We start from the raw sequence: 16,474 nt of genomic DNA, 5'->3' as shown, positions 1-16,474 counted from the left end.
ACTTCATGGGAAATAGATTGGGAAACAGTGGAAACCGTGGCTGACTTTCTTTTTTGGGGCTCCAAATCACTGCAGATGGTGATTGCAGCCATGAAATTAAAAGATGCTTACTCCTTGGAAGGAAAGTTATACCAACCTAGAGAGCATATTAAAAAGCAGAGACGTTACTTTGTCAACAAAGGTCCATCTAGTCAAGGTTATGGTTTTTCCTGTGGTCATGTACAGATGTGGGAGTTGGACTGTGAAGAAAGCTGAGTGCCAAAGAACTGATGCTTTTAAACTGTTGTGTCGGAGAAGACTCTTGAGAGTCCCTTGGACTGCAAGGAGATCCGACCAGTTCATCCTAAAGGAGATCAGTCCTGGGTGTTCATTGGTAGGACTGATGTTGAAGCTGAAACTCCAGTGTTTTGGACATCTGATGTGAAGAGCTGACTCATTTGTAAAGACTCTGATGCTGAGAAAGATTGAGGGCAGGAGGAGAAGGGGACGACAGAGGATGAGATGGTTGGATGGCATCACCGACTCAATGGACATGGGTTTGGGTGGATTCCGGGAGTTGGTGATGGACAGGGAGGCCTGGCGTGCTGTGGTTCATGGGGTCACAAAGAGTTGGACATGATGGAGCGACTGAATTGAACTGAACTAAGCTTTGATAATTATTGATTTTTTGTGAGCCATACTAGTAACTTAATATTTCTAACTTTCTAGTTTCCCATGTTTTAAATGGACATAATTACAATCACTATGAAGAACAGTTGTTGACTATTTGACACTGTAAACACACATGTACACAAACCACACCATTGACTGAATGTTGATTTTGACAAATTTCATGATTCACTGGGGCATAGCTATTGAGTTACAGGACAACAAGGAGCTAGACACAAATATACATTAAGCAACTTATGTGTCAGAGCTGAGCTAGACAGTGGTCATAGAATGGAAAACTAGGTAGGCAAGACCCCTTCTTCTGGTAGTTTATATTCTAATGGGATAAACAGAAAATCAAGTGAATAAAATATTTATGGGCTATGACAGGAAAACTAATTATTAGAGATGGACATTGGATTAGTGGTTATCTGCATAACAGGGCATGAGAGAACATTCAGGAATGGTAGAGATATTCTCTGTCTTGATTTAGTTGATACCTACAGGTATGTTTACATATGTCCAAATGTATTGAGTTATACACTTAAGAACAGCGCGCTTTCTGTGCTTTACTGTACGTAGGTCATATCTTAGTAACAATGTGAGAATCGTTGAGAGTGAGATAAATGCTCAGAAGGAAATCAATAGGGAGATGTGATGTTAACAGAATTATCCTATGCTGGTGGGTGAGGGTGGACCCGAGGGAATCCCTTTCTAAGGACAGGTAAAAAGCAACAAAGCTGAGACCTGATAAGCAAAAGGAGTCAGACATATGCTAAAGCTAGAGAAGAGCATTTTAGGTAGAGGCTGACAAACACAAAGATGCTAAGGCAGGAAAGAGCTTGGTGTGTTCTGGAAAAGTCAGTGATATTAAGCATAGTGAAGACTGGGGAAAGTTATCATGAGGTGAGATCAGAGAGGAAGGAGGGCCAAGTTAGAGTTAGAAGTTTGTATTTTATTCTAAGCGTGGTGGTGAGCTATTACCAGAGCGTTTGAAAGACCCTGGTTGCTATAAGGAGACAAGGATGAAAACTATAAAGTTAGTGAGGGGTTTGAGTATTTAATTCAGGTTTCAGATGTGGAGGCTTAGGTCAAGATGATACATTTATGCCTCTTTTCTCTGTGGGTGTGCTCAGTTGCTCAATCTTGTCTAACTCTTTGCCACCCCATGAACTGTAGCCTGCCAGGCTCCTCTGTCCATGGGATTTCCCAGGCAAGCATACTGGAGTGAGTTGCCATTTCCTCCTCCAGGGGATCTTCCTGACCCAAGGATTGAACTCACATCTCCTGCATTGGCAGGTAGATTCTTTACCACTTAGCCACCTGGGAAGCCCACCTATTTTGTCCACTTAATTATTAATATCAACCCCTTTCATTCTTGAAAGCGTCCTTAGCTGAATGATAAGTGGTATAGGCACTGATGGTAAATAATCTGCCTGCAATCCAGGAGACCTGGATTCAATTCCTGCGTAGGAAAGATCCCTGGAGAAGGAAATGACAACCCACTCCAGTATTCTTGCCTGGAGAATTCAATGGACAGAGAAGCCTGGGGGGCTACAGTTCATGGGATCGCAGAGAGTCGGACATGACTGAGCAACTCATACACACATACACACACTGGCACCAAAGAGAGATCAGTGAGATGGTGAGATATGGCTGGAAGTAGAATTGCAAAGACTTGCAACAGCTTGTAAGTTTGGGGGACAGAATTTGTGAGTGAAGGACAGGCTGGATTCTAGAGTAATGGTTATTATTGGGAGAGTTTGCCCTACCTATTTGGCAATATCTGCAGACATTTTTGATTGTTACAATGAGGAATAAAGATGCTACTGACATCTGGTGGGTAGAAACCAGAGATGCCACTAAATATTCTGCAGTGCACAAGATAGCCCACCCCCACTCCTGGCCTCACACACATACCCGTAGAATACACATACAGACAGAAGAAAGAATTATCAAGCCCCAAATGTCAACAGTATCAAGGTTGAGAAACCTTGCTCTAGAATGACACTCAGGTTTCTGATTTCAAAACTGAACAGATATTGGTACTATTTACCAAAACAGGGGAAAATGAGTAAGAGTCATATTTCTTGAGAAAAATAAACCATTCAATCTTGGTAATATTAAGTTTGAAATTCATATGAGAGATCCAAATTGCTTAGCTGTTTTAAATTCATACCAACTAGTAAAGATAGATGTCTCATTCTAAATGCCACTGGATAAGGAATGTAAGACTTTTCTTTCCTCAGATGATTTTAAGTCTATTGGGTAATTAACAAGAAGATTTAAGAGCAATATTGCACAGATGAACTCCTACAATATACTTGATATAGTTTTTGAGGTAAACAACGGTGCCATTAAGAAACATTCTCTGTAGTTCTCAGCTTCTTGCCAATGTTGCCTATGGTGAGAGGTAGATCCGATTTGGGGCTCCCCAAGTGGCTCACTGGTAAAGAATCCACCTGCCAGGGAGGAGACACAGGTTCGATCTCTAGGGTTGGGAAGATCACCTGGAGAAGGAAATGATAACCCACTCCAGTATTCTTGCCTTGGAATTCCAATGGACAGAGGGGCCTGGTGGGCTACAGTCCATGGTATCTCAAAAGAGTCAGACACAACTAAGCAACTAAACAACAACAACAAAAATGAATGTATGCCAGTATTAGCAGTCTGATCAAAATTCAGATACATTTCTCCCTTCTCAATCTTTTAGTTTAGTCCACTAGTACATTACACATTAGTTATAGTATAATATACTATAAAAATGTATATATATATGTCTATAATATATATGTGTTCTCTCTCTATAAACATAAATATATGTATATATATGTATATGTGTGTGTATATAAACATATATACTGCTGCTGCTGCTAAGTCACGTCAGTCGTGTCCGACTCTGTGCGACCCCGTAGATGGCAGCCCACCAGGCTCCCCTGTCCCTGCGATTCTCCAGGCAAGAACACTGGAGTTGGTTGCCATTTCCTTCTCCAATGCGTGACAGTGAAAAGTGAAAGTGAAGTCGCTCAGTCGTGTCGGATTCAGCAATCCCATGGACTGCAGCCTACCAGGCTCCTCCGTCCATGGAAGTTTCCAGGCAAAAGTACTGAAGTGGGTCGCCAGTGCCTTCTCCAAACATATATACTAGAGAAAGAAATTTTCATTGTGGCTTTGTAATTGCAAGCTTGTAGATTTAAGCAAGGTTTATTTGTTTAGCACACATTTAAGGAGTGCTTCCTGGCTTCAGACTCTGGGCTAACCCTAAGGTTACCATGTCTTCAAAGCACTCACAGTTCAATGCTGGAAAGAAAAGGCAGGAATACACACATGTATATCAATTTCAACAAGTTAAGATTAGCAGTAAATTCCTTAAGATGGCAATCAGTTCAGTTCAGTTCAGTCGCTCAGTCATGTCTGCCTCTTTGCAACCCCATGAACCACAGCACGCCAGGCTTCCCTGTCCATCACCAACTCCCGGAGTTCACTCAAACTTACATCCATTGAGTCGGTGACGCCATCCAGCCATCTCATCCTCTGTCGTCCCCTTTTCCTCCTGCCCCCAATCCCTCCCAGCATCAGGGTCTTTTCCAATGAATCAACTCTTTGCATGAGGTGGCCAAAGTACTGGAGTTTCAGCTTTAGCATCATTCCTTCCAAAGAATACCCAGGACTGATCTTTAGAATGGACTGGTTGGATCTCCTTGTAGTGCATAGGACTCTCAAGAGTCTTCTCCAACACCACAGTTCAAAAGCAGAGATGGCAATAAAGTGCATCAAAATTTCTAAGGATGGCTTTGCTCAGGAAAAGTTTGGAAGCTTTTGTAAAGAAGTGATGTTTGATTTGGATCTTGAAAAATGAGGAAGTATTCATAGACCCTCAAAAAGGGAGGAAATGTATACCACTTTGCAGGGATGATGCGTGCAAAATCAGAGTCGTTAACAGTATGCCAGGTTTGGAAATGCTGAGAACTTAATGTTAGGACAGAAGGTGCAGGCAGGGCAATTCCAAGGAGCTACAACTGAAGTAGGTTAGGGGATGATGCCAAGTTAATGTATATGGATTTTAAGGGTGCTCTAATATACTAGGAATATGGAAATTCTAAACGGATTTTTAATGGAAAATCTCCCAGCAGAACTATACAGAAAGGAATCACTCTTGGCAAGAAAACCATTATATAAAGAAGCTGTTATAATAACCCAAGAGTGAGATGCCGTGAAATAAACAGTCAACATTTATACCAAGACACCTGGCTTAGGAGACTAGTTAGTTGATGTCTATGCTGTAAGACTGAGAGACAATGCAGGCAAAGCTCAAGAAAAAAAGAGGCAAAGAAAGAATGAGAAGAGGAAAAAATAAGAGGAGAGTGGTGTTAATGAGTGACACAGAAGAGAATTTCTAGAAGCAGTAGCAGCTAACTGTTTATGCAGTGAAATGGCCAACTAAGCTGGAAAATATAAACAAGTTGTTGAATTTGGCAGGCATATTAGGTGATCGAATACCTTGGTAAGAGGATTTTTCAGCAAAGTGATGAAGGAAGCCATACTTGATTGAAAGCGAAGTGGTGACACTATGCGGAAATTTAGCAGAGAAGCAAAGGAAAAACATACAAGCTTTAGAGAAAGTCAAGGTAAGGACTGTCATCATAATTTCAGTTTTAGAGGACAAAACCAGTGGAAAAGGAGGATTTTGCAGTTGTTGCAGCAAGGTAGCAACAGCTCTGGAGGGGAGGAGGCATGGAAGAGAGGACAGGTATTGCTTCAGGTAATTTGGAAGTGGAAGAAAGAGAGTTTGAGAGAATTCTTATCTTTTGGCTTTGCTTTCACTTACGATGTTGGAAGCTTGACTGAGAGGAGGTGAGATCCCATTGAGGACTGAGAAAAAGTGCAAGGGTTTGGAAAATCAGTTACAGAGAGAGTTAAAACAAACTAACAAGGGGACTAAGGAAACATGAAAGCTTATTGAGTAGTTTAGAAAGCCCAGCCAAGTTCTTAATCGTTTAACAAAAGCATATCTATTAATAAAAGGTCTGAGTCAGCTCTAACACTTAGGAATTGAGTGACTTGAACAGATGATTTTTACGTATCTCTCATTTGTTAACAAATAAAATGGAGCTAATAGCAATAAGGAGCCTGGCAGACTAGAGTCCAGTTCAGTTCAGTCATTCAGTCATGTCCAACTCTTTGGGACCCCATGAACTGCAACACGCCAGGCCTCCCTGTCCATCACCAACTCCCAGAGTTTACTCGAACTCATATCCATCGAGCTGGTGATGTCACTCAACCATCTCATCCTCTGTCATCCCCTTCTCCTCCTTCCTTCAATCTTTCTCAGCATCAGGGTCTTTTCTAATAAGTCAGTTCTTCGCATCAGGTGGCCAAAGTATTGGAGCTTCAGCTTCAGCATCAGTCCTTCCAATGAAAATTCAGAACTGATTTCCTTTAGGATTGGCTAGTTTGGTCTCCTTGCTGTCTCAGGGACTTTCAAGAGTCTTCTCCAACACCACAGTTCAAAAGCATCAATTCTTTGGCACTCAGCTTTCTTCAATGGTCCAACTCTCACATCCATACATGACTACTGGAAAAAACATAGCTTTGACTAGACATCCATGGGGTCACAAAAGAGTTGGACATGACTTAGCAACTCAACAACAACAAAAATAGCAATGACAGTAATATTTGCCTTTTAGAATTGTCATGAGAAGTAATTAAATTTTATTTATTAAAATGATTTGTAAATTCTTAAATACTATCAACTACAAATTGGCAGTTGCCAAGGGCATTTGCCATCTGCCTTTGCTGGGATTGAATCTGTGCTGCTGTAGCAGCTGACCTTTGACACTCTGAAGGGAGTTCAGGGTGGAGAGCAGGGGTTCCTAGGTGGCACTAGTGGTAAAGAACCCAATTCCCAATGCAGGAGTTGTAAGAGACTTGGGTTTGATCCCTGGATCGGGAAGATCCCCTGGAGGAGGGCATGGCAACCCACTCTAGTGTTCTTGCCTGGAGAATCCCATAAACAGGAGGTGGGCCGCAAAGAGTAGGATAGGACTGAAGTGACTTAGCATGCAGGCACAAGCTCCAGGAAAACTGGTGGAACAGGTCTTTAGATAGTTAGATATTTTCAGGAACTGATTTAATGATCCCATCCCTTGCAATCTCCTCCTATCTACAAAAGTCCTAAATCCCTTAATGGTGACATCAGCGCCTTGTGACTAGCAGAAAATCTTTTGTAAGATAAGTGCTTGATTGCATGAACTCCCATTTCTCCAAAATCTCATATATTGACCTTCCCCCACTACGTCTTGGAGCAGTCTCTCAGGCATCTGAGGTGCTGTCTCCCAGACTGCAGTCCCCATTTTGCCCCCAATAAAATTAAACTCGCAGCTCTCAGGTTGTGCATGTTTTTTAAGTCAGTAAGACTATTCAAATAATACTGGTTTGGGTTTGAACACCCAAAGTCAACATTTTCACTTATTTATGACTATGTTGTTGTCATTGTTGTTCAGTCACTCAGTCATGTCCTTCTCTTTGCAACCCCAGGGACTGTAGCCCAGCAGGCTCCTCTATCCATAGGATTTCCCAGGCAAAAATACTGGAGTGAGTTGCCATTTCCTACTCCAGCCTGGCATATTAAGAGGCTGGCCATGCTGACCCTCTAGCAGTTATGTGGGCCCCACTACTTCCCTTACAACAGCAGGATTTGTTCTGTTAGAATTTTACTCTACCATTAAGCCTTGCTCTTCACTGCTATCCTCAATGATCTGAAGCTACACACTACATCACTCCCCTTCAACCTTGACCATGGAGCTATACGTTCAGTTCTGTGTTGGTATCTGATTCTAGTAATCCTGGCAGATCACTGCTCACCACCATCTCCTTACCTTGGCATGCTTGAAATTATTCCAGCCTAGAGACTGGTAGGCTGCAGTCCATGGGGTCGCTAAGAGTTGGACACGACTGAGTGACTTCACTTTCACTTTTCACTTTAATGCATTGGAGAAGGAAATGGCAACCCACTCCAGTGTTCTTGCCTGGAGAATCCCAGGGGCGGGGGAGCCTGGTGGGCTGCCGTCTATGGGGTCGCACAGAGTCCGACACGACTGAAGCAACTTAGCAGCAGCAGCAGAGACATGAGGAGAGGCCCAGCGAGTGAACCATGGTGAGGCAGGAAACTTTGCCTTACTTATAAAATTCTTTATGATCTTGTGATACCCTTAAGGAAAGTGATGGCAGGTAGTTCATGTGGCTTACTAATGATCACTATGCACTAGTCACTCAAGTGGTAAAGAATCCGCCTGCAATACAGGAAACCTGGGTTTGATCCCTGGTTATGGAAGGTCTCCTGGAGAATGGAATGGCTACCCACACCAGTATTCTTTCCTGGAGAATTCCATGGACAGAGGAGCCTGATGGTCTGCAGTCCATGGGGTCACAAAGAATTGGACACAACTGAAAGCTCAACATTCAGAAAAATAAGATCATGGCATCTGGTCCCATCACTTCATGGCAAATAGATGGGGAAACAGCAGCTGACTTTATTTTTTGGGGCTCCAAAATCACTGCAGGTGGTGACTGCAGCCATGAAATTAAAAGATGCTTACTCCTTGGAAGGAAAGCTATGACCAACCTAGATAGCATATTCAAAAGCAGAGACATTATTTGCCAACAAAGGTCCATCTAGTCAAGGCTATGGTTTTTCCTGTGGTCATGTATGGATGTGAGAGTTGGACTGTGAAGAAGGCTGAGCGCCGAAGAATTGATGCTTTTGAACTGTGGTTCCCTTGGACTGCAAGGAGATCCAACCAGTCCATTCTGAAGGAGATCAGTCCTGGGTGTTCATTGGAAGGACTGATGCTGAGGCTGAAACTCCAATACTTTGGCCACCCCATGCGAAGAGTTGATTCATTGGAAAAGACTCTGATGCTGGGAGAGATTGGGGGCAGGAGGAGAAGGGGACGACAGAGGATGAGATGGCTGGATGGCATCACTGACTCGAAGGACATGAGTTTGGGTAAACTCCAGAAGTTGGTGATGGACAGAGAGGCCTGGCGTGCTGCGATTCATGGGGTCACAAAGAATCAGACACGACTGAGCAACTGAACCGAACTGAACTGAACATTCAGAGAAATGAAAAGAGCTTCCTCAAGTCCACTTAGCTATTCAAGGACAGAGTCAGATGAGGAACTGTACACCACCCTCCCATTCAATGTCTTTGCTATTCAGCTATGTTGCCTATCCCTGTTATAAGAAGTAATTAAATTATATTTATTAAAGTAATTTGTAAATTATTAAATTCTATCATCTTTCTGTTTGATAGTATTCCCAGTTCTAATCAACAGAGCCAACTAGACTGCCCCATGTTCACTGATCTTACCTTCTTTTGGGGCAAACACGCCGGCTCTTTCATCTCTTTTCTGGGCTGCTATGTGTTCAACCAATCTTTCAAACCCTCTCAAGGCTGTCCTGAAACTGCTAACCTGCAGTGCAGTGTTGATATGTTTTTCCTCCCTGATATCCATAAGGACATAGGGAATCTTTTATTTTGTCCAGAAATAACAGTGTAAATTTGCCAACTGGGAAAACCTTCCAGTTGTTGCAATGCCTCCCTGCTGCCTCAGTTTTTGCCCTAGGTCTCATTCCTTTGATCTTAACATCCCATACTGTGGGTAGGAGTATAGCAGGGAAAACACTGACTTAGGTCTAATGCATTTCATATAGGCAAACACTTCAGTAAAACTCCTGACCTCATAATGTTACCAGTGTCCTTCATATGGTCCTTATTGCATCATAATACCTTTGTAACATCCTCCTTCCTTCATAAAGAGGAAATTGAGATTTCTTTCTCCACAAATTTGTGTGTATGCATGTGTGGGTGTGTGTGGGGGGTGTGTGTATATACTCCCTAAGAGGAAAGAAGAATGGATAAAGGCCAAGTTTGGAAACTGGGCATTACCTTCTCCCCCCATATCTCTTTTCACCTCATTTTGCCTTCCTCAGGATATGCCCTGGAGAGTAAATTCACATTCACTCTTGCAGCCATATTTGATTGGATACCTGAACTTCTAAAGATGAAAATGTATTTCAGTATCTGACCTTTCTATGACAAATGAAGATGGTCTTTGAGGTCACAGAGAATAAAAATACTTTTTCTTCCTTTATGTATTGTCCTTCAATTAAAATAATAAAGCAAGTCAGTATGAGGAAGAGGTAATTCCTGACTGAGAGGAAAGTTCTTTCAAGGTATCATTAGTTGAATGAGAAGAAGCTATCTCCTTGTCTCCTTTCCTCTAATTGCAAGCTCCAATACTCCAATACTATTGAGGTGCAATTGCTATTCAATCAAGTTTTCCAATATTTAACTCTTTATGGGAAGGAGAGATTGTCTAATATTTTATCCACCATGAGCTAACTTCCTATGCTTTAGGTGAGTTAGATGAAGTCCATCTTTAAAAACATCGGCAAGACCTTGCATTCAGAAGTGAATCAGGTAGCATTGCTGGGTACCTCCAGTTGTAATACTGTCTCCTTAATATTCATCTCTGGCTACTAAAAGGACAAAATAAGACTTTTATGTAGGAAAAAAATCTCCTAATTTCTTTTGTTCCTTCTCTTTTCCCTTTAAAGCTTTCAAAATATAAGTAGTGACACAGGAAGGACCACTTTTCCTACCATTCTCATGCATTCTCATTTTCATTCATTCAGCAGATATTCACTGAACACCTGCTTCACATTAGGTACTATTTTAGGCACTGAGGAAACAACAGTGAACAAAAGAGCTTATTGAGCTTTCAATCTGATGCAGAAGACACACAAAAAAGCAAGTAAGTAATATGGCAAAAGGTGATAAGTACGCTAAAGAAAAAGAGTAAAAGTATGTTGGGTTGGGGGATAAGTCAAAGGACATGGATGAGGGAGCTCAGAAAAGGACTCACTAATAGAAAGACACCTGGACACAAACCAGAGAGAAGGAAGGTAGCAAGCCATGTGGACAAATGGTAGAAAGGTATTCCAAGAAAAGCATGCATAAAGTCCCAATATCAGACTGTGCTTAATATGTCTGAGAAACAACAAAGCAGACATGTGACTGGGGTGATGTGGTATGGGAAGAGAAGGTGGGGAGATAACATCACAGAGTCAGAGGTGGAGCCAAATCTGTTGTCAGGACAGTCTATACAGTAATCACTAATCTGCTATTGAGTAGAATGCTGATATCTGAGTCACAATTGAAAACGATTGTTTCAACTGCTTGTTAGTCGCTCAATCGTGTCTGACTCTTTGCAACCCCATGAACTGTAGCCCACCGGGCTCCTCTGTCCATGGGATTTCCCAGCCAAGAGTACTGGAGTGGGTTGCCATTTCCTTCTCCATTCAACTGCTTAGTAAAGATAAGTTGAAGGAGAGAAATAGTAGAAGCAGGAAAACCAACTAGGTGGCAATTTCAGTAATCCAAGTAAGAGATGATAGTGGTTTAGATGAAGGTAGGGCTAAGATGTCAGGCTGTATGAAGATAGATATGATAGAATTTGCTGATAGATTAGATGGGAATGTGATAGCAAGAGAAGAATCAAGAATAATTCCAGGGATTCTGGGAGGATAGAATAGTTATTCACTTCTGGGGAGCAAGTCAGTGGGAGAAGGAGATTTTGAGAGGAGAATTAAGAGTTCAATTTGGGATGTGTTAAGTTTGAGATGTCTATTAGATAAACAATTGTGGATATCGAATAGTCAGATGTTAAAATCTAAGGTTTAGGGGAGAGCTTAAAAATCATCAGCACTTGCTCTGCTCTGTATAGTTGCTCAGTCATGTCCAACTCTTTGCAACCCCATGGACTGTAGCCTGTAAGGCTCCTCTGTCCATGGAATTTTCTAGGCAAGAATACTGAAGTGGGCTGGCATTTCCTACTCCAGGCGATCTTCCCAACCCAGGGATTGAACTCACATCTCCTGCTTTGGTAGGTGGATTCTTTACCACTAAACCCCTGGGAAGCCACCATCAGCACTTAGGTGGTATTCAAAGCCATTAGACTAGATGAGATCTCCTTGAAGAAACAAAAAACTGAGGACCAAACCTTGAGCATGCCACTGTTCAGAGGTCAGAGTGATCAGGAAGAACCACTGATGGAAACTGAGTAGGAGTGGCCAGTGAAGTAGGAGTCAAGAGAAAGGAGTATTTCAGAAACCAAGAGGAGAAAGTGTTTTGAAAAGGAAGGAGATGTTGGAAAGACTAATAGTTTACTCAGTAAAGAAATTCAGCTATAGGTGCAAAGAGAATTGACATTCAGAACTTGAAGGTATGCCAGATTTTCTTTAAAAAAAATAAAATAAAAAAGTTCAATTACATTCACTAACTTATGTTTCCTAAAACAGGAAATGGTTTAGATATATTTGGCCAGAATTTCCTCAAGGCTTCTTCCTCTTTTCACTGGGGATCAAAGTTTAGACAGGCCTGGGAAAGATTTGCTCCTTGGAGAGAGATTACTTGGTTGAGTAAGGGTCGAAGTTTCCTCTTAGCTGTCATGTGCATGACACAGAAGGCTAAGGGTTATCAGTGATCCCGAACAAGAGTGGCAGATAAAACCTGTCGTCTTGGAGACTTCCCTGGTGGTCCAGTGGCTAAGACTCGGTGCTCCCAGTGCAAGGGGCCCAGGTTCAATTCCTGGCCAGGGAACTAGATCCCACATGCTGTGACTAAAGATCCCACTCCAATGCAGCAAAATAAATAAATTAAAAAAAAAAAAAAAAACCAAAGCCTGTTTCCATTGACACTGTCATACTTTGTAAAAGATTTGTTTGAAATATAGATTGTAATGAATTAATGCTTCAGTGTGGGAGGATACTAAAATAGACTTCTTTCTGTCTCACCAGAGGTTCCATGGTACAATAGGGTTGAGGAATTCCCCCATTTTTTAAAAAAAAAGGGCCATACAGCCCATGAAGGATGATGTACAGAGGCACTGAGAAACCAATTCTTCACACGTAGAAGGCAGGTTCATTACAAGGTTGAGGAGACCCTTAATGAACACCTCCAGACAAAATTTTTAGAGTAGTCATGTGACCATAACTTTGGGAGGAGCTCTATTGGAGAAGACTTCCTGAAGGTCTAGGGACCCTAATCAGGGTGTTAGAGGGAGAACTAAGGCTCCAGCTGACAGAGAGGCACTGCCCCTGTCAACAGAGTTGTGGGAAAAATATCTCCAGTGACCTCAGGTCCTCTAGAGACTCCACAGATCACCCCAGGATAGAAAAAGGCAGACTGAAATTTTGCATAAGCAGAGGGCACCAACATCAGATGGCAGCTTTACCAATCAAGGAAGATTTTCCTCAAAATCCCAGAGGGGCCCACAGCAGCATCAAAGGTAGTGCTTAAGGAAATGGGAGAAGCTGGTTATTGTTCCCTCCACTCCCACTTCCCCATCCCCCAAAAGTTCTCCAGGCTACAGCACACTGTTTTGGAGGGTTGACAGATGATTTTTCTATGAGTTTTAATGTGTCAGTATTACAATATTCCAGACTTTATATTACTTGAAAGTGATCAGAAAGGCTTTGAGAACTGATAAAATGTCAACCAAGGGCAGTGAAGAATAGGTGGAAAGAAAATATTTGAAATGAGTAGTACCAAAGAGAATAAAATTACTTTTTGCTTGTACTGTGCTGGACAAAGGAGCCTGGCAGGCTACAGTCCATGGGATCGAAAAACAGTTGAACAGGACTTAGCAACTAAACAACATGCTGAGTCCAGCTCACTCGGTAAATTGGTTACATTTGTATATACTGTACTTTTCCTACTTTGGGGGAGTGAGATGCAGGCATAATTAGCATATGCTTTTTATTGCATTAAAATATACATCACATAAAATTTACCGTTTCAATCATTTTAAATGTACAATTCAGTGACATTAAGTAATTCACAATTCTGTGCAACCATCTCTACTATCCATTTCCAGAACATCTGCATCACCCCAAACTGAGGTTCTGTACCCATTAACCACTAATTCCCCATTTCTTCCTCTCCTCTGGTGACTGCTACTCTACTCTCTGTTACTATGAATTTGTCTATTCTAGGTACCTCTTATAAGTGGAATCTACAATACTTGTCCTTTTGTGTCAGCCTTACTTCACTCAGCCTAAGGTTTTCAAGGTTCATCTACGTTGTAGCATGTATTAGAATTTCATTTATTTATATTACTGAGTAACATTCCATTGTATGTACATACCACATTTTTTATTCATCTATTAATGGACATTTGCTTTATTTCCACCTTTTGGCTATTGTGAATAATACTGCTATGAAGACTTGTGTACAAATACATGTTCCAGTCCCTGCTTTCAATTCTTTTGGCTATACTTCTAGGAGCAGAATTACTGGATCACTGATAAATGTGTTTAACTTTCTGAGGAGCTGCCAAGCTGTTTCCACAGTGGCTACACCATTTCACATTCTCAGTAGGGGCACAGCAGGGTTAGTATCCTCCACATTCTTTTAATGCTTTTTAGTTTCCTTTTTGTTGCTGTTTTTAGTTTTTGATAATAGCCATCCTAGTAGGTCTGAAGTGGTATTTCATTGTGGTTTTGATTTTAAAGATCCTTTATTTTAAATTTTATTTAAATTTTAATTAGAAGATGCTCCCAGGAAGGAAAGCTATGACAAACCTAGACAGCAAATTAAAAAGCAGAGACATCACTTTGTGACAAAGGTCTATGTTGTCAAAGCTATGGTTTTTCCAGGAGTCCTATACAGATGTGAGAATTGGACCATTAAGGAGACTAAATGCAGAACTGATGCTTTCAAACTATGGTGCTGGAGAAAACTCTTGAGAGTCCCTTGGACAGCAAGGAGATCAAACTAGTCAATCCTAAAGGAAACCAACCATGAATATTCATTGGAAGGACTGATGCTGAAGCTCCAATCCTTTGACCACCTGATGCGAAGAGTCAACTCATTGAAAAAGACACTGATGATGGGAAACACTGAAGGCAAAAGGAGAAGGAGGTGGCAAAGGATGTGAAATGGCTAGACAGCATCACTGACTCAATAGACATGAATTTGAGAAAACTTCAGGAGACAGTGGAGGACAAAGGAGCCTAGCATACTACAGTCCATTTCCTTCCATGGTTGCCATTTCCTTCTCCCTGGATCTTCCCTACCCAGGGATCAAACCTGTATCTCTTTCATCTTCTGCAATAGGAATCGGATTCTTTACAACTAGTGCCATCTGGGAAACCCCCAGTATAACAGATAACCTTAACAATTCATAGTATTATAAAAAAAAAATCTACCAAAATTCTTAAACATTTACGAAAAGCCTCTTGTTCCTTTTTTCTTTCACTATTATTCCTCTTACATAGGCATTGCCTTGGACTTTAAAGCCAAAGTCATTTTACTAAAATAGCCAAGAAGCTGCGGCCAATCACTGCTCACCTACTTCCCTGCCCTTATTTTGCAATTCTCATTCCACCCAGCCACATTGGTTTCTTTATTTTTCCTCCAATATGTCAAGCATGGACCCACTCCATTACACCTACCCTGTGCCTGTTATACTCAGGGTGGCTATGTGTAACCATGCTGTACAAAATAACAAACTCTTCCCTCCCTCCCAAATACCTTTCATCTCCTTCAGTTCAGTCACTCAGTTGTGTCTGACTCTTTGTGACCCCATGGACTGCAGCTCGCCAGGCTTCCTTGTCCATCACCAACACTTGGAGCTTACTCAAACTCATGTCCATCGAGTTGGTGATGCCATCCAACAATCTCATCCTCTGTCATCCCCTTCTCCTCCTGCCTTCAATCTTCCCCAGCATCAGGGCCTTTCCCAATGAGTGAGTTCTTCACATCAGGTGGCCAAAGTATTGGAGCTTCAGCTTCAGCATCAGTCCTTCCAATGAATACTCAGGACTTATTTCCTTTAGGAATTAAAGATAATCAGGAATTATCTGCCCTATTTATCTTTTAAAAAATTTTATGTATTTATTTACTTTTGGCTGTGCTGGGTCTTCACTGCTGTGTGAGCAGGGGCTACTCTGTAGTTGCAGGGCTCGGTAGTTGTGGTTCCCAGGCTCTGAAGCATAGGCTCAGGAGTTGTGGCACACAGTGTTAATTGCTGAGGCATGAGGGATATTTCCCCACCAGGGATCCAACCCTTGTCTACTGCATTGGCAGGTGGATTCTTCACCACTGAGCTACCAGGAAAGCCCTGCCTTATTTTTCTTAAATCCACATTCACAACACTACATATGTACTTAGTTGATAATTGTCTGTTCTCCCAACACCACCACAATGTAAAGTTTATGAGCAGGGACTCAGCACCAAAGAATGAATGATGCTTTAGGGAAAAATATGAGTCCTTCTTCATTCATTCAACTAATATTTATTGAGACTTTACTGTAGACTAGACAGTAAACATAGTCGACATTAAATATATAGAACTTGTTAAACGGTTGCATAAATCTAAGATACAAAATTATATGGTTTTTTTTTGTTTTTTTTTAAGAAGTGGTTGGGTTAATCTCACAGGTAAGTCCAAACTGGAAGCCTCAAGAACAAATCAAGATTTTGAGGGCAGCACACTGCCCCTCAGCTATTGCTCAATGCACCATGATGGAGAGCCACCCTGCCCTGACATTTAGACCTTATCTCCAAGACACTTGTAATGGGAGTTCACAGACCCTACTCATTCTCAACCCATCTTTTGAATAGAGGTGGGAGGAGGCACACACCTTCGTGGAGGGCAGGTCCTTTGCCCTTGAGCAGACACTGTGCAGGCCAGCGGTGCTCAGGACAGCTTGCGGGTCTGAATAGTGACTGCATCCTCCTTGGGCCCTTTGTGGCTTG

At 41.8% G+C, this 16,474-nt stretch overlaps 1 protein-coding gene across 1 annotated transcript in view; it reads right to left on the bottom strand.

The window, feature by feature from the left end:
- The window catches only part of WDR64 (WD repeat domain 64), a 120,871-nt gene extending 111,472 nt beyond the window's left edge, over positions 1-9,399 (bottom strand). The window contains exon 1 of the mRNA XM_086342677.1: positions 9,020-9,399. Within this exon, the coding sequence (XP_086198803.1) occupies positions 9,020-9,164 (145 nt within the window). The 5' untranslated portion in view covers positions 9,165-9,399. The remainder of the gene's footprint in view (positions 1-9,019) is intronic.
- Positions 9,400-16,474: the final 7,075 nt, after the last annotated feature.

This window comes from Bos grunniens, chromosome 16, assembly GCF_055505025.1.
Source record: "Bos grunniens cultivar Pamir isolate PY7600 chromosome 16, Bosgru_T2T1.0, whole genome shotgun sequence".
In the NCBI taxonomy this organism is placed as follows: Eukaryota; Metazoa; Chordata; class Mammalia; order Artiodactyla; family Bovidae; genus Bos; species Bos grunniens.
Note: the sequence above shows the minus strand (reverse complement) of the source record. Positions and strands in the feature narration are given on the sequence as shown.